Source organism: Schistocerca gregaria, chromosome 10 (genome assembly GCF_023897955.1).
Source record: "Schistocerca gregaria isolate iqSchGreg1 chromosome 10, iqSchGreg1.2, whole genome shotgun sequence".
In the NCBI taxonomy this organism is placed as follows: domain Eukaryota; kingdom Metazoa; phylum Arthropoda; class Insecta; order Orthoptera; family Acrididae; genus Schistocerca; species Schistocerca gregaria.
Genome location: NC_064929.1, coordinates 148994681 through 149022289, shown reverse-complemented (window position 1 = coordinate 149022289; position 27609 = coordinate 148994681). Strand labels below are relative to the sequence as shown.

At 40.6% G+C, this 27609-nt stretch overlaps 1 protein-coding gene across 4 annotated transcripts in view; it reads right to left on the bottom strand.

Annotated features, from left to right (window-relative positions):
* LOC126293354 (uncharacterized) overlaps window positions 1-27609 on the bottom strand; it is a 220065-nt gene that overhangs the window by 87937 nt on the left and 104519 nt on the right. For all 4 annotated transcript variants that reach the window (XM_049986555.1, XM_049986554.1, XM_049986556.1 and 1 more), the window contains 2 exons: window positions 14396-14551; window positions 5315-5463 (listed from right to left, as the gene is read on the bottom strand). In XM_049986555.1, coding sequence (XP_049842512.1) covers window positions 5315-5463; window positions 14396-14551 — 305 coding nt within the window. The remainder of the gene's footprint in view (window positions 1-5314; window positions 5464-14395; window positions 14552-27609) is intronic.

Sequence of the window (27609 nt, the reverse complement as noted above, 5' to 3'; positions counted from 1 at the left end):
TTCACTGATGACATTGTAATTCTGTCAGAGACAGCAAAGGACTTGGAAGAGCAGTTGAATGGAATGGACAGTGCCTTGAGAGGAGCATAAAAGATGAACATCAACAAAAGCAAAACCAGGATAATGGAATGTAGTCGAATTAAGTCAAGTGATGCTGAGGGAATTAGATTAGGAAATGAGACACTTAAAGTAGTAAAGGAGTTTTGCTATTTGGGGAGCAAAACAACTAATGATGGTCAAAGTAGAGAGGATATAAAATACAGACTGGCAATGGCAAGGAAAGCGTTTCTGAAGAAGAGAAATTTGTTAACATCGAGTATAGATTTAAGTGTCAGGAAGTCATTTCTGAAAGTATTTGTATGGAGTGTAGCCATGTATGGAAGTGAAACATGGACGATAAATAGTTTGGACAAGAAGAGAATAGAAACTTTCAGAATGTGGTGTTACAGAAGAATGCTGAAGATTAGATGAGTAGATCACATAACTAATGAGGAAGTATTGAATAGGATTGGGGAGAAGAGAAGTTTGTGGCACAACTTGACCAGAAGAAGGGATCGGTTGGTAGGACATGGTCTGAGGCATCAAGGGATCACCAATTTAGTACTGGAGGGCAGCGTGGAGGGTAAAAATCGTAGAGGGAGACCAAGAGCTGAATACACCAAGCAGATTCAGAAGGATGTAGGTTGCAGTAGGTACTGGGAGATGAAGAAGCTTGCACAGGATAGAGTAGCATGGAGAGCTGCATCAAACCAGTCTCAGGACTGAAGACCACCACAACAACAATGTAGTTTGTGGATAGCCCTCATAGTACCTGAAGCAGAATGTGTGGGTACTGGTCAGTTTTGACCTACATGGTACAGCCACCTTTAACTGACCACTGCCTATGTTCAGTATCAACATGCAATAACAACTCACATATGGCAGCACTAGCAGTGGAGGGCACATAAAGCATGTCATGGGCACATGGAAAATAGTCCAGTTGTTGTAATGCAGAAACAGAGAGATTTATCTGACATCCCAAAGGGCATGATCATTGGCTTATGGGCCAAGAGAGGAAACATTTTTGAAATGGTTAAACACTTAAAGTATACTGTGCATGGCAAAATCACACTATCCAAAACCAGCGCCGATATATATGTGGTGCACCGTGAGCCATACATGATGGGGGTGAACCACAACTAAGGAGATATGTACAGCTAAATACACATGCAACTGTTGAGCAACTGAATGTGCAGAGGAACCACAGGGCTACCACAGCATTTCCGCAACAGCCATTCAACAAATGTTTCTGTGTACGGGCCTCTGCTGCAGGTGCCTGGATCATGCAGCTAAATACACATGCAACTGTTGAGCAACTGAATGTGCAGAGGAACCACGAGGCTACCACAGCGTTTTCTCAACAGCCATTCAACAAATGTTTCTGTGTACGGGCCTCTCCTGCAGGTGCCTGGATCATGTTCCTTTGCTGACTCCTGTTTATCATTAACAAGGGTCAGAATTTTTTTTTGTCAATTTATTAGATAGACTCTGTCTTTAGTACTTATGGGGAGAAGATGTATTCGTCTGAGAGGTGTCTAATGTACATTGTGTTGTCTGAATAGTCATTTTCACATAAGTATGAAGTGTGAGAGTTCCTTTTTAGTGCAAAACCACGAAAGTTTTCTCTTCTTCCACGCATTATGCTAACATCATGTCACTGTAGCTGCCTGCATCTGAAAAGAAATTCTGATTAAAATCAGTATTGTACACATGGTCAAAAATGAGAACTAATCATGGCAGAAGAAGAAGCATGTAACCAAATTGCGTAAATCTCAACATCATAGAGAATACAGGAATTGATGTAAGTTAAAAGTGAAAGACAATTCATTCGCTGCAAAATTCACAAAAATTAAACATGTCAATAGTGTAATATCCCTGTGATTCAAACTGACCTGAAGTCCCTCCTTAAAACTTCCGGCCCCCCACAAGGATTAACACCTCCATACATAGAATTTCTCATTTCATTGAAACCATGCATCCCCACCTTTTACCTTCTTCATAAAATCCACAAACTGCATCATCCTGGCCATCCTATAGTTGCTGGCTTCAAAGCACTCACCTAACATATATCTGCCCAAGTTGATCAGTACCTGAAACCCATAGTACAAGGACTCCCATCCTATATCAAAGGAGGTATCGAATAGAATTGGGAGTTTGCGGCACAACTTGACAAGAAGAAGGGATCGGTTGGTAGGACATATTCTGAGGCATCAAGGGATCACCAATTTAGTACTGGAGGGCAGCGTGGAGGGTAAAAATCGTGGATGGAGACCAAGAGATGAATACACTAAACAGATTCAGAAGGATGTAGGCTGCAGTACGTATTGGGAGATGAAGAACCTTGCACAGGATAGAGTAGCATGGAGAGCTGCATCAAACCAGTCTCAGGACTGAAGACCACAACAACAACAACTAGAATTTCCTAGATCATCTGAAATCCATGCCCATTCCACTCCCACCACACACCTTGCTTGTCACCATTGATGCCACCTTCCTCTATACCAACATCCCCCATGTACATGGTCTGTCTGCTGCTGAGCATTTTGTCAGTCAAGGCCCACCTGATTCCAAACCTATGACATTCTTCCTACTGACTTAATCAACCTTATCCTTAGCAACAACTACCTCACATTTGAGGGGCAGGTACACAAACAAATCAGGGGTATGGCCATAGGAACCATGATGGCTCCTTCCTATCCCAATCTTTTCATGGGGCACTCGGAGGGGACTGTTCTGGAATCCATTAGTCTTCAGCCCCTGGTTTTGTTTAGATACATTGAGACATCTTTACCATATGGACTCATAGTGAGGCTGACCTGTTAAAATTCCTGGAATCTATGAGTACCTTCTCCCAATTAAATTTCACATGGTCCGAATCCCATGCTACTTTACTTGATGTTGATCTCGTCCTCACCAAGGGCCAGCTACACACTTCTGTCCACATTAAGCCTACCAACAAACAACAGTACTTATATTTTGACAGTTGCCATCCTTTCCATGTCAAACATTCACTTCCATACAGCCTTGGCATTCGAGGCAAACATATTTGTTTGCATGCAGGCACTTTACAGTAATACACCAACCTTCTCACCTCGGCCTTCACTGCAAGTAATTACCCCACCAGCCTAGTTCAAAAGAAGATTTCCGAGGCCTTCACATCCAATCCCAGAACAGCTGACCCCCCCCAAAAAACAGCTTCAAGGCACACCACTGGTGACTTGGTATTATTCTGGTGTGGGATGTATTCATCAGCTACTTTGACAGGACCATGACTTCCTAAAATCATGCCCTGAAATGAGGTCCATTCTGTCTGAAATTTTGCCTACAACACTTAGAATAGATTTTCGTTGCCCTCCCATTCTCCATAATGTTCTTGTAAGACCCTATGCTCCTTCTGCACCCATCTCCATATCCTATGGCTCCTACCCCTGTGACCAACCCCGCTGGAAGACTTGCCCTATGCACACTCCTGCCACCATGCATAGCAGCCCTGCAACTGGCAAAACATATACTATCAAAGGGAGAGCCACCTGTGAAATGACATGTCTTGTACTAGCTGTTATGTAAACACTGTTCTGCCTTTTACATTGACTTGACTACCATCAAATTATCAATTAGGATGAATGGGCATAGGCAGAGGGTATATTCTGGCAACACACAATATTCTGTTGCAGAGTGTGCTCTACAATATGACAATCATGACCTCAGCACCTGTTTCAACACATGCGCCATATGGACTCTTTCCCAAGACACCAGTTCCTCAGAACTTGAAGGTGGGAACTGGCACTGCAACATGCACTTGTTTGTCACCGCGCACCTGGCCTTTATTTATGTTAATATCTCCCATCTCAGCATTTCTTCACAGTAACTACTCTTTTCTTTGCCCAGTTTTAGTTTTCTACATCTTTCAATGTCTTACCCATTTATTTTTCACTACCCCCGTCCCACCTCTATTATGTACAATGCACTTAGCTTTTCACTTTTATTAATTCATGCATGATTTGTACGCAGTAATGTCTGTCTTGCATATTACCCTGTCTTCCACCTTTAGGTTCTCAGGTTTTCAAACCTTGTCTGATGGAGTCCCCAACAATCAGTCTTTCTTTCTCATCCCATGCTGTAAGTCTCCCCTGACCTGCATTTCTGGGTGATTTTCCCAAAATATACCCCTTTTCCTAGACCTCTCCAATCCTCTTCCTTTATCAGTCTTCCTTCGCCTTCAACCCTTCCACCCGAAGAAGGAGCCACTTGCTCCGAAAGCTTGCCTAATTACAATTGTCCTTCTATGTAGGTGTCCTGCCGCTTCTTGGTGAGTAGATATTTTTATCTATCCAATTAAATTATTTTGAAAAAATAGACAGAATAAAATTATAGCACAATATTTCTGGTGTAGCTGGGATCCTCTGACCCTTAACAATGATTTGCCCCTTCTTTCAGGTAAAATCTGTTGCAGTGTGCAGAGTGAGTGGTTGCAGCCTATGTACCAACAAAAGGTGAGTGACTGATATAAACTGTGTTGTGCTCTGGCTGGACATTAGTGAATACAACAGTGCACAATGCACACTTTATTCATGAAGTGCCATGTACAGGTATAGGCAGAGCAGCCAAATGTTGTAATGAAAACAGTATTGATATATTGAAACAGTATGACAGGCTCTTACATGTGACCTACGAGATCAATAATTCAAAACAAAAATTGAAGAAATTCTCCTGGAACTGAGTCCTTATGAAGCTGATGAATTGTTAATTCAGGCCAAGAAAATGGTGCGATTTTATCATGTCTATTAGTGTACTAAAAATTAGGATGTGAAATATCAGTAATCAGTAACATATTGCATACTCTATTTTAATGTTTGTAAATATTTACTTCACAAATTATATTGTCATATGTAATGCCACAACAATTAATAATGTGTTGTATATAGGTTCACCATAATTTCTTTGACCCTTGTAATGCCTAAGATGGCCCGAAATCTTTACAGCCATGAAAAAATTCAATGCAGTTCAATTCAACATTACAAAAATTTCTTCCAAACCACCACAGAAAAGATACTGATGAAACTTAGGCAAGACAGTCAGCATAGTTATAGCTAGATTTATGATTTGACACATGTAAGCAGGCTAACAAATTATCTGTAATTTATATTATTTTTGGGAAATAATTTCGTTTGTAAAGATGAACAAAAAATTTCCAGTTTAAATTGTGACAAATAAGCATTTAACAACATTTACATCTGATTTTTTTCTAACATGGTTTAATCAGTGAATGTATTACCTCTATGTCTCCAGTATCAGTCTCTGATATGGAAACAGACACGGCATCTGCGTCTTTTTTACTTGGGTCTTCTTCGCGGCGACGTTGAAGAGGTACAGATTTTGTGTAAGCTGACAACACTGTTGACACTCTATCATCCTTTGATATAGCTGAAAATGGTGTAATGCTTTTAATGTACAACATTTATTTCAGACTACCCAAAGATAAATTACAATTTTGTAGAGATGTATGGTGTATTTTCACAGAATTTTGCCGTAAGTGAACAACATTATGCCATTACATTTTTTAACAGGTAATGTAACTACAGTTGCATGGATTACTATTGTTTTGACCCTGTGACATCCAAATTATACATAAGTTCCAACAAGCAAGACGGCACTGTGCATAAGGATGCAGACCTGCACTCAGGATAACGTGGCCCCAAATCTCTGAAAGCTATCCAAATTTAGGTTCTACCTGGGTTCCCTGAATCACTTAAGTTCAATACTATGTGGAAACATTTGAAAAGGCTACCAATAATTTCTTCTCTATCCTTGAAAAATATTAACTTGTGCTCTGTTGCTAATGGACTCAACTAGAGTGGCATTACTTTCATAAGAAAGTTGGAAGTGCTGAAAGAGTGGATAATAAATGTTGTGTGTTGTTCACGTAGTTGAGTCCTTATCTCCTTCAAAGGACTTCCCCCTCCTCTCTATAAAAAAAAAGTTTCAGGAGAATTGGAAGAGCTTCACAAATTCGACAAGCCAGTAATGCATTGGTCCAACTCTAGTCCTTATGCAAGCAGTTATTCAGCTTGGCATTGTTACAAGAAATTGTTGGATGTCCTCTTGAGGGACATAGTGCCAAATTCTGTTCAACTGTCACATTAGATTGACCAAATCCTGAGACCGCTGGAGGGTCCTGACCATAATGCTTTTAACATTCTCAGTTGGAGGGAGAGCCGGTGAACTTGCTGGCCAAGGTAGAGTTTGGCAAGCATGGAAGACAAACAGTAGAAAGTCTTGTCATGTGTAGTCAGACACTATCTTGCTGAAATGTAAGTCCAGGATGGCTTGCCATGATGGGCAACAAAACAGGGCATGGAATATCATCAACGTAGCACTGTGCTGTAAGGGTGCTGTAGATGACAACCAAAGAGAAGAGAAGATTAAGCACAACTTTAATTTTACATTTAGTGCTCTTGCTATGGAAGTTCCACAAATCTTACGATCACTAATTCATGAAACTATTACTGAAAAACTGAAACTTTAAAAACTTTGCTCATTTTGGGTACACAAAATTCTTACTGCACAAGACAAAAACTTCACTTCAGTATTTGACACACTACAATGAAGAAGGCAATGGTTTTCTTTCTCAGATAGTCACAGGGGATGAAACTTGGGTATTGTACGACACCCCTGAAACAAACTGGCAATCAATGGAATGGAGGCACACTTCATCCCCGATGAAGGTTAAGCCTAAGAAAATCTTGGCACCTCAAAAAGTCATGTGCATCAATTTTTGGGGCAGAAAAGGCATTTTGCTGATTGATTTCTTACCACGAGGCCAAACAATAAATGCAAGACCATTAATAAATAACGTTGTGCAATACAGAACAAGCACTGAGGATTACTGTCAAAAGGAGGTGTTTTTTTCCATGATAATTCCCAACCTCACATGGCAAATGTGACCAAACAACTCTTACGGGAATTTCACTGGGACGCATTTGATCATCCTCCGCATAGCCAAGACCTCGCTCCTAGTGACTTTCATCTCTTCTTACACCTAAAATCTGTCCTTGGTGGTCAACACTTCAATGATGATGACGAGCTGAAAGAACATGTTACCACATGGTTGAATACACAGGTGGCAACCCTCTATGAAGAAGGCATATACTATGACAAGTGCCTACAAAATTTCTGAAGCTATGTAGAAAAGTGGCTTAACAGTTGTATATTTTTGTACAATATTTTTTTTTGTGTCTGTACATGCTTGTTTTATACAATCAAACAGACCTTACTTTGTGGACAACCCTCATATTAAGAACAAGAAACACAATTCTCTCGTAAGGAAAGTGATTTAAAAATTGTAAACAAACCCTGCATAGTGTCCAACACCAATAATTATTTTGGTAGTGAATTTAAATATATGCAGGGAATAATTAAAAGAGGAATTGGGATAAAATAAAACAGTCAAATAATAAATTACAGCATTCCACTAGCCAAAAGTTTTAATCATTTCTTTAAAAAATATCATTAATATTTTGTTCATTAGAAGATACATGTCTGTAGTCTAAGTGCAACTGAAATTCCTGTGCCACAGTGCAGAAGGCCGATATATATAAGTCAAAATAAAATGGTACAGAAGGTTAATAAAGTGGAGTATCATGTAGTAATTAATTTTCTCCATTTGAAGAGGAACAATGTCACAGCAGTCTATACTGAGATAATGTAACTATCTGGCAGTCCTGGAAATTGTGGCTCGCGATCCATTTCCATCCAACGAGCATTTCCCCCTCCAACTCTACTCATGCTGTGTATTCACAATCACACCACAGCATACGATAGGCTTCTTTATCTGTGGTCATGGGGGGCAGAATTTTCTTTTGAACACTTCCTCAAAGTGTATGTTCTCACACCTTAACATGCATCTGTTGCTCTCGGAAATTTATTTAGATTCACTCTCCTTAATACCTCTCTATCACTATGATTCTCATTTTGGTTGCCATTGTGACTATTATTCTGTTTTGATTCTGGATATTACTATGGTTATTACCATTTTTGAGAATGTTAAAAAGGATGAACATTGTAAACTTAAGTTTTTTTGTATACAATACTGACGAAAAACTTGAACACTTAATATGTAAAAAGCAATTAAGTCAAAACAAAGGTGGTGGTCTTGCTCACAATTTCACTTCACTCCTTGAAGGAACACATGGGCATTACTCTCGTGACAGATGTTGAGCTTTAGCAGATTGTTTGAAAACAGAAAGACAGAAGTTATCTGAACCATCAAGTATTATGTGGTATGCACAGTACTCAGAAAAAATCAAAAATGTTTTGGTACTGGCATACTCAGAAAGAATGTGCAACAAATATGGCAAAAGCATTTGGTAATGATGATGTCACTAATATTTAAGAATAGTTGCTTTATAACGTAATGCTGTTAAAAATATATTTCTTGGTGTGGGGCATAGAAGGAAACTAAACAATTTAATTGCAAACTATTGGTTGAGAATACTGATCGAACAAATCACAGTCAACAATTAATTTTTAGTCACACAATAATAGACTACTTTTCTGTGCAGAAGAATTACTTGCTTCAGTTCTGTCGCTAGGAGCAACAGCTTTTGATATTTTTCATAGTGTTGAGAACTATGTTACAGAATTGGTGGTTTTCAGAAATTCTCTACAGTTTGTAGTGGCACTAAACCAGCAATGACTGCTAGTGTAAATATCTTCATTGGTCAGTTGTGAAAAAGCAGAATAAATTATTTAACTTTTCACCATGTTTTTCATAAGGAAACACTACGTTAGAACACTGTCCGCAATGAAGAAGGTAACAAAAATTATGGATACAATATGGTGAGGAAATTCATTACTATTTCATTGAAAATTTAAGCAATTTTTGGTAGGTGACACGGTATATGGAGACAAAATTCTTCCTTCCAAAAATCATTAGTGTGTTCACAAAACAGTTTAGTTCTATTATTTCCTCAGAAGTTTTTAAATCTTTGAATAAAAAGATAAACTCAAATAGTTCAGAGTTTGACAAGAAACTGTAGGGTTCACTTTTTCTTTTCAGAATTAGCATGTTCAACAAATGTTAGATATAACGTAAATAATTTGAATTTACGCTTGCTTATATGGAGTATGTAGGGCTCATAACCCAGGATGAGTGTTGTCACTGCAACTGGCGGGCATGGCTATGGCTGTGACAAGGCTGTGACGGCAGTGAACAGGTTGTCAAGTTGGAGGGGGAAGCATTCACTGGAGAGGAATGATTCATAAGTCACACTTTGCTAGGCAAGCCTTACAGCATGAATGCAGCATCGTATGACACAGTGGTTGGATAGCATTGATAAATCCAATGTAGTCAAACAAGTTAGTTGGCTGCTTTATTATGGGGGAGGGGACCAAACAGTGAGGCCATCAATCCTATCAGATTAGGGAACGATGGGGAAGGAAGTCAGCCGTGCCCTTTCAAAGGGGCCAAGGTCAAACAAGTCCAAATGTCAAGGAATGAAATGGCAGACCATTTTTCTTTGATGAACAAAGAATCACAAGACAAATGGTGATGCCAGTGCTCACAGTGCTGTGTATCACAATCAAGGTGATAGTGGAAAAATTCAAAATCAAAATCTTGCTTGATGCTTTGAACATGAAAAAAAATTGCCACCAATTGGGTTCTGTGACTGCTCGCACCCTTTCAAAAAGCCCACCAAAATGAGACAGCAGTGGAAATATAGCAACTGTGCAGTTTCAATGTTGATGGATTCCTTTGCTGCCTAGTCACCACAAGTGAGTGCTGAGTGTGTCTTTATGACCCCAAAATATTAGGTTGATACATAAGTTCATAGTGTTTTTGTTTTGCACATTGGTAATCCACAACAGTTCACATCAGTGTACTCAAGAACTGGCAAATGTGATCAACTGTGATCATTCCACTACCGAGTGACATTTTCTTGCAGTGGGGACGGTTAAGAAATTTGGGGTATGGGTACCACATACTCTTAGCCAAAATCACAAAAATGAGCAGGTGGCCATATGCGTACCTCTGCTTGTGCATTATCAACTGGCTCATGAACAACACTGCCCATTCCTACCTTGTATCACTACTGGTGACAAGAAATGGTGTCTTTATGCTGACAGAAGGAAAAGAAAGGAATGGTTGAGCTCAAACAAAGCAGAAACTTGTCATATGAAGATCTGCGTGCATTCACAAGATCTGGTGGAACAGCGATGGTGTGGATACTATTAATTGTTTTCCCAAGGTGTAACCACAACTGCTAATGTTTATTGTCAAAAACTGAGATGTTTTGCCACTGCACTCAGAACAACAGCCAGGAATACTGCATGAAGTGATGCTACTCCGTGATAACACCCACCTGAATTCTGCTAAACTGACAAAAAAGACTATATAGCAGTTGGGTAGTGAAGTCATTCCAAACTCACTTTAGTCACCTGATCTTGCGCCCTCAGATTTTCATCTTTTCCACTCTCTATTGAACAACCTTCAAGGAAATTACTTTCCAGGTGAAAATGCACTCTGAACATGGCTTGACAAATTCATCACCGCAAAACCACAAGATTCCTACAGCCTTGGAATTGAAAAGTTACCCTAATGTTGGCAGACAGTTGTAAATAGTGAAGGAGAATATATTATTGAGGATTAAATACTCTGTTATGTGTATCTGTCATGTTTATTAAACTTAGGGGAAAATGATATGAGCCTATGCAACAACCTAATAAAAAAGTAAATCAGCCATACTCACCACTACTGAAACAGGTGAGAATTCAACTATCATCTGGCAAGGTGATCATGGGTGCTGCTTGGGATTGCCACAGCGTGGTGCTAACAGATTATGTATGAAAAGGGTAAACCATCTGTAGACAACCCTACTGAAAGCTCCTACTGAGGGTAAGAAAGGCTGTTGAGATGAAGTGTCACTGAATGCTGCTCTATGGGGTGCTTTTGGTCCATAACAGTGCTCCAAGTCTTCCTGCAGTGAACACAGTCAAACATACTGCTTCTCTGAACAGGTCACATTTTGCCTTCCTCCTGAGATGGCACCGAGCAACTTTTTCCTCTGCCCTTACATGAAGAAAACTGTTGCCCAACTTACATTTCTAAAAAGGCTACAAGGTGGAATGTTTCCAGGAGAGGAAAATGCAGACTTCTGCTGAGGTCTCCACTGAGTCCTCCATTGTTGAGAAAATGTGTGACACTGAAAGGCTTCAGGAAAACTAAAGTTATGATGTATAAAGTTTTAGTAAGGCTGGTGCTCATATAAGGTGCTGAAACATGAACATTAACAAACTTTGATGAAAAGCAACAGAGCAAATTTGGAAGCAAGGTCTTGAAACAATCTCTTGGACCAGTGGAAGAAAATGGCATCTGGAGGAGGTGATTTAACTATAAATTATATAATCCATATATTGAACCAGATAGTGTCAGCTACATTAAGATTAAAAGGAACACAATAGCCTAGGGTTCTCATTCCTCCAGCTCTGTGTCCCAAAGTATTTGCACTCAAACGTGCACCTCATTGAGACATATCCCACACAAAACAGCTGTCACCCAGTCACACATCAAGGTCGCAGTAGGGTGCTGCACCGTGTGTGCTCAGCAGCAGTCTGCATCAACCCAAGGTGTTTTTGCCTCAGGAGCATCTCCATATCAACTTCGGTTGTCGTTTCTTGCATAAATGTGGCTCATAGTGGTGGACTCAAACTCTAAATTTATGTATATCAACCTCATATGCTCCACTGCTACTGTTAACGTGATCAGGGCCCTTTTGCAAATACCGAGCGAGGTGGTGCAGTGGTTAGCACACTGGACTCGCATTCGGGAGCACGACAGTTCAATTCCGCGTCTGGCCATCCTGATTTAGGTTTTCCGCGATTTCCCTAAATGGCTCCAGGCAAATGCCAGGATGGTTCCTTTGAAAGGGCATGGACAACTTCCTTCCCTAATCCGATGAGACCAATGACCTTGCAGTTTGATCTCTTCCCCCAAACAACCCAACCCCAACCCTTTTGCAAATGTTTGCAATCGAGGGCCTTCCGATGGCCATCAGGCCTCCAGTTTGGCTACAACTAGTTGTCCTGTTTCTGTGAGCAGCAAGGGATGCAAAACCTTCTCACAGCACTATTCCACCACTAATCCAACTAGCACCTGGAGCAGATGTTGTGAACTTTAGAAGAGAAGATGGGGGCTGTGGCAAAATCTGGGTCATTGGAAGATGCCCTTATGTTCTTCTTGGCCACCAGCAGGGCCACACCATTTGCAGGAAGAGCCCGGCTGAATTGCTCTGAGGGAGGCAGCCTCAGACTTTCCTCATTTCACTCTCACTGCTAGACTGTCATCTGTCCCGGTTTCCAGTCTGTCAGTGGTATCAGACAGGCTCCCTGGTGTAGATTGGTGCAATAGTTTGAGCAACCTGGGTTACAACCACCATCTGGGGATCGTACAGTGAGGGCCAGCTCTAGAGATGCCACCTGAACCAGAAATGGCATGCCCACCTGGTTCGTACAATGTGTCACCCCACCGACGATAGGCCAACAGTGACTGATGGGCCACTGATTGGTTTACAGCACACCCAACTTTCTCTGTTACAGAACTAGCAGCCACACATCTGCCTTCTGTGAGTGGCACAGACCTTGCCGTGTCGGCTTCTATCCGGCATGACGTCATCGATGACAAGATACGGACCCTTCTGTACCCAGCTGTAGCAATGGCACCCCCACATCCGAAGGAGAGCAGACACAAACTGAGCCAGTTCTGCCACTATGTGCCATCTCTGGGAGGGGAGCTATTGGAACCATCTCTGACAGTGACACAGAGACCTGGAGGTATGCCCGCATCTTGTGGTCATGCGGTATCGTTCTCGCTTTCCACGCCCGGGTTCCCGGGTTCGATTCCCGGCGGGGTCAGGGATTTTCTCTGCCTCGTGATGGCTGGGTGTTGTGTGATGTCCTTAGGTTAGTTAGGTTTAAGTAGTTCTAAGTTCAAGGGGACTGAAGACCATAGATGTTAAGTCCCATAGTGCTCAGAGCCATTTGAGCCATTTGAACCTGGAGGTATCACAACTGTTACAGACTGTCCCATACTTGCTGCCCTCAACAGCAAGTTTGTCACATCCTGCAAGCAGTCACCACAGGCAGTGCTCTCAGAAGAAGCCACGTCCCTGATGCACATATCTCATCATCTGGTGGGATCTCGTGACCACCGGCTCTCTATGACTATGCCTCCACACCTCAGAGCAACCATTATTTGCTGTGATCGCTTAGACAGAACATTCGATGAGCTGGCCGCTATCTGTTGACAGCTTTGACTTTGATTCAGAACACTGTACAGACTCTGTTTTCAGCTGGCTGCAACCTATATGTGTTATGCAGAACTTAGAAGTGTTTGTATTAACTGTATGCCTCCAATGTTTCTGTGTATTTCACCCAGTACAATGTGCTCATAACTGCAGTTCACTTTAACAGTTTTTGTTTGTTGTCAACCAGGATGCTCAGTCTTTTCCTTCATGTCAAATGTTAGCTCAGTGAAAAATCTTTGCACTAGAATATGTAACCTCACTCTGAATACTGGATATGCATGGAGAGTTAAATGGAAAGTATTGTTCTGTCTTGTACTGTGGTTGTGTAAATCATAGTTAATCTAAAATTAATTACTATTTGAAACAACCACCACAAATAGCAAATGCCCTGTGAAGTATATAGAATACCAGGATATTTGAAAGAGTTGTGTAAGTATCATAAATTTATTTTTAGATTTCATTTACTTCCTATTATTTATTCTTTGGTGCAATTTAATTATCCTATGTTTCAGCTTACATTATCATTTTTGATGCTATTTCACAGTTGGATGTAGAGAAGAAATCAAAATAAAGACAATGACAATGATGATTTATTGTTTAGAATTCAAAATATAAACTGACTGTTGTATTGTACTCACCTTACTTTGTGATCATATGACAATGGATGACACTAAACTGGTAAGGTTTAACTTAGCAGTAATAGAAAGGAGAAAAACGAGTTGACTTATCCAAAAATGAGGAAATGTATCAATTTCTAAATCAGTGTTGTAACATTTGATGAGGTAATTCACACAAATCACTTTAGAGAGTATATGTGATAATTTGTTAGGTACAAAAGTGTTGTAAACAGTTTTTTATATAAAAAGTTTATATACACCACCTTGGTTTCAAGGCAGGTAACTAAATATAAAATTGTTATATCAAGAAGCAATAGAACAATTAATGTTATACCAATCTTTCCTCAGGTGTGTGAAAGTTATTTAAATACAAGTAATGAAATACTTCCAGTGCAAAGTAATTGTTGTGGAAACTGTAGTGCAGTAGACAGTGATTACCGTTCTCTGGTGCAGCCCACGGATTCAGAACGGCGGGCATCAGTTTTCCGCGATATGCTGGTCTTCTTTCCCACTTTCGCTGTGTTACTACATCTGCTGCATCTAACAGTGCTTCTGAGGATCTGGTACGAATGTTGTCAATAATGACAGGTGTACCTAAAACAAGATCACTATTAACAACCATTTTCATTCAATAACACACTCTGTAAGTTATTCGTTAATAATGTTCCATGGATACCATACAGAAGGAGAACCTTCGAGGATATGGATCTAATCAGACTACACTTTAGCAAAAGACAATAAACTTAATCTGTATACTAAACTATAAGACATAATCAAAAAGTTTCCATTTGAGGGTGTTGGCACAATGTATGTGCAACACTGTGCAACTCTGATGAAACACCGACATGCAGGCAAGAGATTAGCATGGCATCTAAGTCATTCCAATGTGCGTGCGCTAAATGCAGAAAAGTTAACAATGATGATGTTATTAACAAATGTTGTATGGGCTTACAGTATACAGAGTGGCCAAGACGCCCGTCCGCCTGTCGTTGTACTAAAACGTCTAAGAAAGGCAGTCTCCCTTCCTTCTCCATCTCGACAGTGAATTGGATATTCGAATGTATGCTGTTCATGTGTTCCATGAATTGTTTGAGAGCTTCTGTGCCATGTGGCCAGATCATAAATGTATCGTCAACATAATGAAAAAACAATGATGGACAGAGGGGAGCCGAATTTAATGCACATTCTTCAAAATTCTCCATAAAAAAGTTAGCCAGTGATGGAGACAACACATACTGATTTATACCTGAATGCACAGAGTTTACATCATCTTGCTCAGAAGAGAGCCGTTTTGAACACGTTGGTATATAGAGGCAAAAGTGTTTCTGATGCAGACCACTTAAGGTCCGAGATTAACCATCTGAAGAACATGTTCTAAAAGAATGGTGCACATGATATAAAGGCAGCGTTCTCCAAAAGAAGGAAACATGAAAATGCTGCACACTCACAGGATGAAACACCGATTGCGGTTCTTCCTTTTTGTGGCGCGATTTACAGCAAAATAAGAAGAATCCTGCGTAGACGAGGTATAAGACCGATTTTTCGTCCTCCTAAGAAAATTAAGGAGGTGATGAGCCCTGTTAACGACAATCTTGGCCTCAGGGTCCCTGGAGTTTATAATATACCCTGTGAATGTGGAAGCAGTTATATAGGTCAGATGATCTGTACCATTTCCGACCACTGTGCAGAACACCAACGCCATATTAACTGGAGAACTGGAGAAATCGGCAATTGCAGAGCACAGCCTCACGAACAAACATAAAATATTGTTCGATGAAACTAAAATTCTGTCCCATACCTCCACGTACTGGGATTCTGTTATAAAGGAGACTGTTGAAATAAGAATGAGCCAAAATAAATTCAAACGCGAAAGCGGATACCATCTGAGCTGTGCATGGAAACGAACGATTGATGCGGAGAAGCAGCAGAGACGTTCCTTCCAAGGTTTACGTTGAAACGGAAGCAGTGGCGCCACCGGCGCACACAGTGACACCGTATGCAACAGCAGTACGTAATTGCTGACCAATCATAAGCCGACCAATCAGAAGCCATATTCGGCTATATAGAGGCTACCACAGCAGCAGTGAAGACAGGCAGCTCCTGACGATGACTATGGAGGTAATCGTCGAAAGCTCGAGAATTTATCCAGAACTAATGCGGCAAGAATACTGAGAATGTTTTATATATTAACAAATATTTCCAAACAGAATGAACATGCCATTATTGTTTACTTGGCTATCAAATGACAAAAACCAGAGAATCAAGAACGTGCATGGGGCAGCATGTCTGTCAAAAATCACCATTATGGAATGGTGTACCAAGTTCTAAGCTGGTTGCAACTAGACACATTATGCCCCTATATCACAAGTCTCATAACGCAGAAATTACAGTAACACATCTCTCCCCATGTGATTACCATGATCTCAGTCCTTAAAAGGGCTTGAAGTGTTGATAATTCCTGTTGGAAGAGGATGTACAGCAGGCAGTTATGGATTTCTTCAGCAGGACACAATGTTTTACCAACTGTGTATCTTCAACCTGGTCCATCAGTGGAATGACTGTCTCAATGGTCACAAAGGTTTTGCCCAATTGGCAAACCAATTCTGGACAGCATGTCCTTTGCAACAACAAACTATCACTATACTGCTTAATGACATTCGTACTTATACCATTTACATTTAATCCAGTAAATTAGTTAGAAATCTGCTACTCTGAAAAAACCTCCCCTCTCCTCAGTTTTACTACCTGGGTGCTCTTTATCTCCAGTTAGTAGCTTAATGTTATTTGATTACAATGTTTTTCAAAGTCGGTGTTTCCCTATATATGCAAATACCAAGTCTCATTTACAGTGCATTTCCAATTATCATGGTGATTTATAATCAACACTGCTACTTGCCAAGTAGTTACAACTTTTCAATCCCTGAATCTAAATAATCCACTAATGTTAGAAAAAGTGGCTAGTGACATATGTTTTATTTTATTTTATTTTAATTGGACAGGATTCCAGCTTCTTGCTTTATGTTGGATGTAGCTTGTCAATACCTTCCCGACAGAGTACATAAATCTATTCCGGACCCCAAAATGAGGAGGCAAAATCTACATGAAAATTATTTTTGTGTCTTGTGTCATGACTGTATAGATCACAAATCAGCCGAATCCAATTTTTATTATGAATAATAGATGAATTGATAAGTTAGTATAAAAATTCTAAGATCCTCAAGAAGACTTCTAAACTTTATGCAACATTCTTACTGGCTGCTTCTGCTGAATAAACACTTCATTTACTTTAGGTACAAAGCCCCAGAAGATAATTCCATAAGAGAAAGCGTAGTGAAACCACACAAAATAAGCCAACACACTGGTCTTTACGTCACCACAATGAGAGATGTTTGTAATGGCATATTACAGTGAAATTAGCTACTTTATTATTTCATCTAAATAAAATAGAAAGAAACTTCCACATGGGAAAAATATATTAAAAACAAAGATTCCAAGACTTACCAAGCGGGAAAGCGCCAGAAGATAGGCACAATGAATAACACACACACACAGAATTTGAGCTTTCGCAACCGGCGGCTGCTTCGTCAGGAAAGAGGGAAGGAAAAGGAAAGATGAAAGGATGTGGGTTTTAAGGGAGAGGGTAAGGAATCATTCCAATCCCGGGAGCAGAAAGACTTACCTTAGGGGGAAAAAAGGATAGGTATATACTCGCGCGTGCACACACACACACACACACACGCATATCAATCCATACATACACAGACACAAGCAGACATATTTAAAGGCCAATTTTTAGGTTATGGTTTGGAAGTAAATTACGTATTATTGAGTATAACTAGGCAGGATAAAATGTATGGTAGATTACGGAAAAAGGGAAGATGCATACAAAGTGAAACTACTTGTACAAACAAAAAGAGAAAGTAAGATGATAGAGAAGATTTCGAAATGCAACAGAGACAATAACAAACGTAATTGTTGGGTTCAAATTAATGATGATGTAAATAAAATAGAAAGAAACTTCCACATGGGAAAAATATATTAAAAACAAAGATTCCAAGACTTACCAAGCGGGAAAGCGCCGGTAGATGGGCACAATGAATAAAACACACAAACACACACACAGAATTTGAGCTTTCACAACTGACAGCTGCTTCGCTAGAAAAGAGGGAAGGAAAAGGAAAGATGAAAGGATGTGGGTTTTAAGGGAGAGGGTAAGGAGTCATTCCAATCCCGGGAGCGGAAAGACTTACCTTAGGGGGAAAAAAGGATAGGTATATACTCGCGCACACACACACACACACACACACACACACACACACGCATATCCATACATACATACACAGACACAAGCAGACATATGGCCTTTAAATATGTCTGCTTGTGTCTGTGTATGTATGGATGGATATGCGTGTGTGTGTGTGTGTGTGTGTGTGTGTGTGTGTGTGTGTGTGTGCGCGCCCGAGTATATCCCTATCCTTTTTTCCCCCTAAGGTAAGTCTTTCCGCTCCCGGGATTGGAATGACTCCTTACCCTCTCCCTTAAAACCCACATCCTTTCATCTTTCCTTTTCCTTCCCTCTTTCCTGACGAAGCAGCCGCCGGTTGCAAAAGCTCAAATTCTGTGTGTGTGTTTGTGTGTTTTATTCATTGTGCCTATCTACCGGCGCTTTTCCGCTTGGTAAGTCTTGAAATCTTTGTTTTTAATATAATTATTTCATCTGTGTGTTGAAAATTTTGTATCTCATTCCCCAACTGAACTGCAAGGAATTTTACATAGTGTGTTTCATTTAGTGTATGAACTGGTGCTAACGGGTCACAGATCTCAGTGCACTGTGTTTTGTAGGTCAAACAACAAAAGGAAACATTCTACTGTTAGAAGCATTCAAAAAAATAATACTGAGCCCATGTAATATCAGATTATCAAATGATTCATGAGCTAAGTGCAAAATGGAATCACTATGGTAACCAGGAACATACAGCCATGGGCCCTCACTAGCAGGGCAGATTCATTCTGCCTCTACTCCCCCAAAAGCCAACTGCAGTCACAGCGTGACTGAATGATGAATTTGCCTTTCTGTTATTAACTTTTTTTTCTAAATAAGGAATTATGTGTTTCACAAAAGGGAGAGATTCTGTAGGGGTGCTAATGGTCCTTCTTTTTGCAGCAGGTGATGTCACCAGTTCACAGGGATGGGGCATTTATGCTCCATAAGAAAGTGGTTATGATATGACTATCTTGTGAAAGCAATTATGGATAGTCATAAAGTTTTAATTATCACCTTTAAAAATCAAGTTGCGTAATTAATTATTTGTTTGTTTGCAACCACATGTCTGCAGTCCTTGTACACCATGAAATCCCCGTGGCACAATTATGTAGTATCCCGCTACAGAAGCCAAAACAAAATAATGTAGCCAACAAGTTATTTCAAATTCTCCACTTTACACTGAGATGAAAAACATCATGGGAAACCTCCTAATATCATGTCAGACTTCCTACTGCCTGGTGCCTTGCAGAAACTCAGCATAGCATGAACTCAACAAGTTGATGGAAGTCCCCAGCAATAATATTTAGCCGTGCCACCTCTGAGCCATCCATTGTATTCCCGGTGCAGCATTTTGTGCATGAACTGACCTCTCAACTGTGTCCCATAAATGTTCAATGGGATTCATGTGGGGTGATCTGTAAGGCTAAATCATTCACTTAAACTGTCCAAAATGTTCCTCAATTTGCAAATAGTTTTGCCTTGGTGACATGATGCTTTGTCATCCATCAAAATTCCATCATTTTTTGGCAACATGAAGCCCATGAATGGTTACAAATTGCACAGTACCTCTTTGACAACTGTGTCCATGGCTGCACTGGGTCTGCAGCACACTCAAATCCTATCACCAGCTCTTAATAGCTGAAATCGGGAGTCATCTGACCAGGCCACAGTTTTATGGTCATCTAGAGTCTGTATGGTATGGTCACCAGCCCAGGAGAGGCACTGCAGGCAATGTCATGCTGTTAGAAAAGGTACTTGCGATGGTCATCTGCTGCCATAGCCCAGTAATGCCAAATTTCACTGCACTGTTCTTATGGATACCTTCGTCGTATGGCGTACATTGATTTCTGTGGTTATTTCATACAGTGTTACTTGTCTGTTAGCACTGACAATTCTACACAAATGCTGCATGCTCTCAGTTGTTAAGTTGCAACTGTATTTGGGCTCGTTCACTACCTATTTTTCACGTGGCTCATCTGCAAAGGGGGTTGGCAGTGAACGGTTGCATTTGTGCCCCTACTATTGAGTCATATATTGGCTAGCTTTTGAACAACAGTGAATTGAACTATACACGTTCAGATTGAATCTTATTTATTCAAAAAAATAAAATACTTTAACCTTGTGGCCATTCATTTTTAAGTTCACAAATAAATCTGATCTGTATAAATAATAATCGGTGCAATTCATTCACTGTTTATTGTCTCGCACCTTCACACTTTCACGTCATTCCTTCACATACACTGATGTCCATGCTTACACTTGCAGCACTTTGCCACTCCCAACTTACCACCACAATGGTCAACCACCAAAGACCCCGATTTTCCCACTCATATCCACAGTCCTAAGTCGGGTCATGCAACACTACATTAGTCAAAATAATCCCTAAACATGGCCACAATTCGTTTACAATTTTTATAAAATTTAAATACTTAAACCTAAATACATTATATAATTTTATACACTTTTATCAGCACAATTTTGTAATTCATTGCAATTAAAAGAAAGACAAAACACTATTCAACTGAACTACAGCAATCAAAACACAAAACAAGTATTTTCTGGTCTATTTTGCCCAACATATTGTTCCTGCTGCTGTGCTTTAAATTTAAATTACGAACTACTTGAAAGAGCTCCATATTATCTCCTGTTACCTTACAAAGTGAAGGTCGTCAGCCACTGAATTGTCTGTGTTGCGAGGTAACGCCTGGAATTTGATATTCATGGCACATTCTTGACACTGTGGATCTCAGAATATTGAATTTCCTAACAATTTCCAAACTGGAAAGTCTCATGTTTCTAGCTCCATTCCACATTCAGAGTCCCTTAATTCCTATCATGCAGCAATAATCATGTTGGGTACCTTTTCACATGAACCACCTGAGTACAGCTCTGTCAATGCACCTGCTTTTATACCTTGTGTACGCGATACTACCACCACCTGTTTACGTGCATATTCCTATCCCATGACTCTTGTCACCTCAGTGTATAGTGGAGTAGCGCGTGGTAACTTGTTATCTGCATCTGAATGGGAGCAATGAAGCATCAATCTGCACCAAGTTGGTAGAAGTGTACACTAACAGTGCATCATTGTATGACACAGTGGTCAGCAGCTGCAGTCGCTTCCAATGTGGTCGGACAAGTCAGAATGATGAAGAAGAAAATGGCAGTCTGTTCTCCCATGAAGAACTTGTGATATCTCAACTGGGGGCTACTTTTGCTGATTCACAGTGCCAGCAGCCCATGTTGAGACAAAAGCCAGACCTCATACAGGGATTTCCAGATGCTTTACGCAGTCTTGCAAGGGATAGCCTGATGGATGCCCTCAGTTCATTTAAAAATGGAGACCTTGCAAAGGACCTGGCAGACAATGCAAAATGTGCAGATAACTGGGGACCTCTGCAGACACTAAAATAGAATGCAAGCAGAAAAGTGTCAAGAATCATACCTAGAGGTGTATGAAACTTCTGCCTGACAGTGGCCATTTTCACCGTGTTAAAAAGTGAGACACGTGCCGATGACTGATGATGCTGTGGTGTACGGGAAGGTGTCATCGTTGAGTGATTGTAGCAGGATACAAGATGACTTGAACAGGATTTGTGATTGGTGTAAAGAATGGCAGCTAACTCTAAATATAGATAAATGTAAATTGATGCAGATGAATAGGAAAAAGAATCCCGTTATGTTTGAATACTCCATTAGCAGTGTGGCGCTTGACACAGTCACAGTCACATCGATAGGGGGTAACAATGCAGAGCGATATGAAGTGGGACAAGTATGTAATGGCAGTTATGGGGAAGGTGGATAGTCGTCTTCGGTTCCTTTGGAGAATTTTGGGAAGATGGGGTTCATCTGTAAAGGAGACCACTTATAAAACACTAATATGACCTGTTCTAGAGTACTGCTCGAGCTTTTGGGATCCCTATCAGGTTGGATTGAGGGAGGACATAGAAGCAATTCAGAGGCGGGCTGCTAGATTTGTTACTGTTAGGCTTGATCATCACACGAGTGTTATGGAAATGCTTCAGGAACTAGGGTGGGTGTCTCTGGAGGAAAGGAGGCGTTCTTTTCATGAATCGCTACTGGGGAAATTTAGAGAACGAGCATTTGAGGCTGACTGCAGTACAATTTTACTGCTGCCAACTTATATTTTGTGGAAAGACCACAAAGATAAGGTAAGAGAGATTAGGGCTCGTACAGAGGCATATAGGCAGCCATTTTTCCCTCATTCTGTTTGGGAGTGGAACAGGGAGAGAAGATGCTAGTTGTGGTACAAGATACCATCCACCATGCACCGGTGGATTGCAGAGTATGTATGTAGATGTAGATTTAAATGTACTCCTGGAGGCACTGGGATGGAGTGTAGACACAAATCACCAAGAAATTGCACAACAAGACACGTGAAACTAAAGAACCATGGAATAAGTCATTTTTTTGTGACATTAAGGAGGTTTCTTATAAATTCCAAATTCCAGCAGATTCTTAAACAATGCACAAACATGAGACTGTCCAGACCTCATGCAGAGATAGTTGTTACATACAAATGTTGTGTGGCTGTTTTCACAGCAATTAAGGAATGCAGAAAAACATTGACACAATGTGCAACCAACACTGGTAACAGTCTTGACAGTGAAAACGTGAGGATGATGCCAATTCTTGAGTCACACATTGGCCCACATAAGATAGAAAAGTTCCACTCTACACTGGGAGGAGTTGTCATGAGACAGCGTTCAGTCATTGAGCAACATTGCAAATTTAGTCCATCAAAAACAACACCGAGAGGAGGAAAAAGTCGGTGAGCTTAGGATGGTGGTGAGACGTAAAGACAGAGACAGTGAGACAGCACAGAAACAAGAGGATATGGGGCTCTTCCATCCAGCGACTTTGTATCTGATGCTGACTCCCATCTTAATGTTCACCATTACTTAGTAACTTATTCTTTTCCTTTCCCAGGTTAAATGGACAAATCCGTATGATCCGGTGCTCGGGAATGAAACACTCAACTCAGTATTTTAGTTTCCTTGCCTGACATCCAGTTCCTGAAAATGTGATATCACTGTTTTGGTGAAGGCAACCAGTCATGGGCAGTAAAGGTGGTGACCGCTCCAGGGTCTTCACCGATAAGATCTGACAGCAAGATGTTTCTGTTAGGAGTTGACACACCACAATGACCCTTTCTCTATTGCCAATATCACCACAAGACGAATGATCACAAAGAATGGTGGGGTAATTCATCCCCTCCTCCTGCCCCTTAATAACTGAGTTGTATCCATGCACCCCCGAGAGCATCAACCGTGAGAGCTGTAATTTTATGCAGAAAAAGTCCTTAATAAGAGCTAATATTTCATGTTTTAATCATCTAAACAATCTGCTCCATTTGTTTATCAATCTTAATTATTGGCTCCTGACATAGCGCAACATAATTAATAATCTGCATTCATTTTATGCAAGGGGCTGAAGAATTCTCAATTCACTGCATCCTTGGTGCCCAGCATCGGATGTCAATTTGATTTGATTTTCACATTTTTGCTAGTGTAAGGACTTCTAAATTTTCAGACACAAATAAGGAAGCATTAACTTCCCATACCTTTACTAGAATATGCTAATCCTTTGTAGATGATGTCAAGTGCACAGATGGTGTGATTGTGTATGCTGAATGTGTTGCATATGTGCAGTATGAAGTAGACATCGCGGTAGCTGGTGTATTTACTCTTGGTTCCCACAACCTCCACCATATTTTGTGAAGTAGTTTTAGAATGTGTAGTGTGTTGTCATAAACACACTGTTCCAAATTTTCATTGTTCTGTCCACAGATACCAGTGCCGCCATCAGTGTCACATTGTCTGTGTCATTTCATTCTGTGGAGCACTTTTTGTATGTGGTCATGTTTTCTATGCAGCTGAGGTCTGGGAGGTAGGTAGATGAGGAAACCAACATGCCAACAGAAGAGAGTTTGGGCATGAGTGAGGAAATACCAGGTATGTCTGCTGGAAGTACACAAGTTTAGAGTCCACTAGAAACAGACAGCCCAATTGAGGAAGTTTGAGAGTAATAAGGAAATACAAGGCACATCTGTAGAGGATGCGCAAAGTCAGAGTGAATTGGACTGAATTCTCATTACCTCAAAAACCATACATTACGTGATTTATCAGATAAGTCAAGATATAAAAGAGTGCCTTAATTTTTTTTCAAAATGGGAATGTTTGCATATGGCCCTATAGTCATAACTGTTGTCGTCACAGAACACATGAGTGTCTGCAGCATAGTCACCTTGGAGACGCGGCATTTGAAGTTGACTGCAGAATTATTCTACTGTCACCAATATATATTTTGTGTAAGGCCTATGAATATAAGACAAGAGAAATTAGGTCCCATATGGAAGCATATAGACAGTCGCTTTTTTCTTGCTCTATTTGTAAATGGAACACGAGACAAAATGACTAGTCATGGTAAGAGGTACTCGCCGCCGTGCACCGTATGGTGACTTGCTGTGTATGGATGTATTTTGGTGAAAACAATCAATTTTTGAAAATATAATTTAATTGGATGGATAAAAAAATCTACTCACCTAGCTTCAATAGGAGAACACACATATAAAAATACTGAAATTTGCAAGCATTCAGAACCAGTGGCTCCTTCTTCTGGCAGAAGGACTGAAGAGGAAGGAAGAGGGGTGAAGGAAATTAACTGGTGAAATGTAGGAAAAGGGGTGATTTTGGAAAAGTCAGCCTGAACCTTGGGTCAGGGGAGACTTTCTGTATGGGATGAGAAGGAAAAACTGATTGTTGAGGACTGCACCACATGAAATTTGAAAGCCTGTGAGCTTAAGGGTGGAAGATAGGATGATAATAAGAAAGACAGAGATTACTGCTAAAACATCATACATGAGTTAATAAGAGCAGAAAGCTAAGTGTGTTGCATGTGGCAAGGGGGGGGGGGGGGGGAGGGGAGTGAAAAAGAAAAATAGACAGGACAGAAAATAAAAGACACAGAAAACTAAAAGGAAGTGAAGAAAGGAATAGTTACTGAGAAGAAATGTGGAGACTGAACAAATTAATGTAAATTAAGACCAGGTGGGTGGCAAGAACCGACAACACACTGTAATGCCAGCTCCCACCTATGAAGTTCTGAGAAATTTGTGTCTGGGAGAAGACTACAAATAGAACATGTAGTGAAACAGGCACTGAGGTGATGATGGTCAAGTGGCAGACCATGTTATGCAACAGAATATTGGTATTGCCAGTATACCACCTCTGCCTATGCCCATTCATCCTAATTGAAAATTTGGTGGTAGTCATGCCAATGTAAAAAAAAAAATGTAAAGTTTAAGGCAATTGTAAAATGCGTTTTAGACAGGTACGTGGTGAGTAAAACTGTGAGGGATGGGAAAAACCCACCGTGGTTCAACAACAAAGTTAGGAAACTACTGTGAAAGCAAAGAGAGCTTCACTCCAAGTTTAAATGCAGCCAAAACCTCTCATACAAACAGAACCTAAACGATGTCAAAGTTAGCGTAAGGAGGGCTATGCGTGAAGTGTTCAGTGAATTCGAAAGTAAAATCCTCGCACAAACAAAAAAACAGCTGACATCGAAATAAGTGTCCAAGGAATAGAAAAGCAACTGGAATTACTCAACAGAGGAAAGTCCACTGGACCTGACGGGATACCAATTCCATTCTACACAGAGTACGCGAAAGAACTTGCCCCCCTTCTAACAGCCATGTACCGCAAGTCTCTAGAGGAATGGAAGGTTCCAAATGATTGGAAAAGAGCACAGGTAGTCCCAGTTTTCAAGAAGGGTCGTCGAGCAGATGCGCAAAACTATAGACCTATATCTCTGACGTCGATCTGTTGCAGAATTTTAGAACATGTTTTTTGCTCGAGTATCATGTTGTTATTGGAAACCCAGATTCAACATGAATTCCGGAAACAGCGGTCATGTGAGACCCAACTCGCTTCATTTGTTCATGAGACCTAGAAAATATTAGATACAGGCTCCCAGGTAGATGCTATTTTTCTTGACTTCCGGAAGACATTCAATACAGTTCCGCACTGTCGCCTGATAAACAAGGGGCCTACGGAATATCAGACCAGCTGTGTGGCTGGATTGAAGAGTTTTTAGCAAACAGAACACAGCATGTTGTTATCAATGGAGAGACATCTACAGACGTTAAAGTAACCTCTTGCGTGCCACAGGGGAGTGTTATGGGACCATTGCTTTTCACAATATATATAAATAACCTAGTAGATAGTGTCGGAAGTTCCATGCGGCTTTTCGCGGATGATGCTGTAGTATACAGAGAAGTTGCAGCATTAGAAAATTGTAGCAAAATGCAGGAAGATCTGCAGCGGATAGGCACTCGGTGAAGGGAGTGGCAACTGACCCTTAACATAGACAAATGTAATGTATTGCGAATACATAGAAAGAAGGATCCTTTATTGTATGATTATATGATACAGGAACAAACACTGGTAGCAGTTACTTCTGTAAAATATCTGGGAGTATGCATGCAGAACGATTTGAAGTGGAATGATCATATAAAATTAATTGTTGGTAAGGCGGGTACCAGGTTGAGATTCATTGGGAGAGTCCTTAGAAAATGTAGTCCATCAACAAAGGAGGTGGCTTACAAAACACTCATTTGACCTATACTTGAGTATTGCTCATCAGTGTGGGATCCGTACCAGATCGGGTTGACGAAGGAGATAGAGAAGATCCAAAGAAGAGCGGCGCGTTTCGTCACAGGGTTATTTGGTAACCGTGATAGCGTTACGGAGATGTTTAGCAAACTCAAGTGGCAGACTCCGCAAGAGAGGCACTGTGCATCACGATGTAGCTTGCTGTCCAGGTTTAGAGAGGGTGCATTTCTGGATGAGATATCGAATATATTGCTTCCCCCTACTTATACCTCCCTAGGAGATCACAAATGTAAAATTAGAGAGATTCAAGGGCACACGGAGGCTTTCAGACAGTCGTTCTTCCCGCGAACCATACGCGACTGGAACAGAAAAGGGAGGTAATGACAGTGGCACGTAAAGTGCCCTCCGTCACACACCGTTGGGTGGCTTGTGGAGTATAAATGTAGATGTAAATGTAGATGAAAAGGCCAAACCATGTTTACAGTGGCTCTCCCTTTGATAGTATATATTTTGCCAGTTACAGGGCTGGTGTAGGTGGTGGTAGGAGAGTGCCTTGTGGAAAGTCTTGCAGTGTGGACAGTCATGGGCAGTCACAGGGGTAGGAAAACAGGAACAGAAAGAGAATACAGTCTGACAAAGAGATTGCTGATATTGGAAGGGCACCTGTTCTAGGGGTAGATGGCAAAATGTCAGACTGAACAGATCTCATTTTATGGCACAATTTTAGGAAGTTATAGCCTTGTCAAAATAGC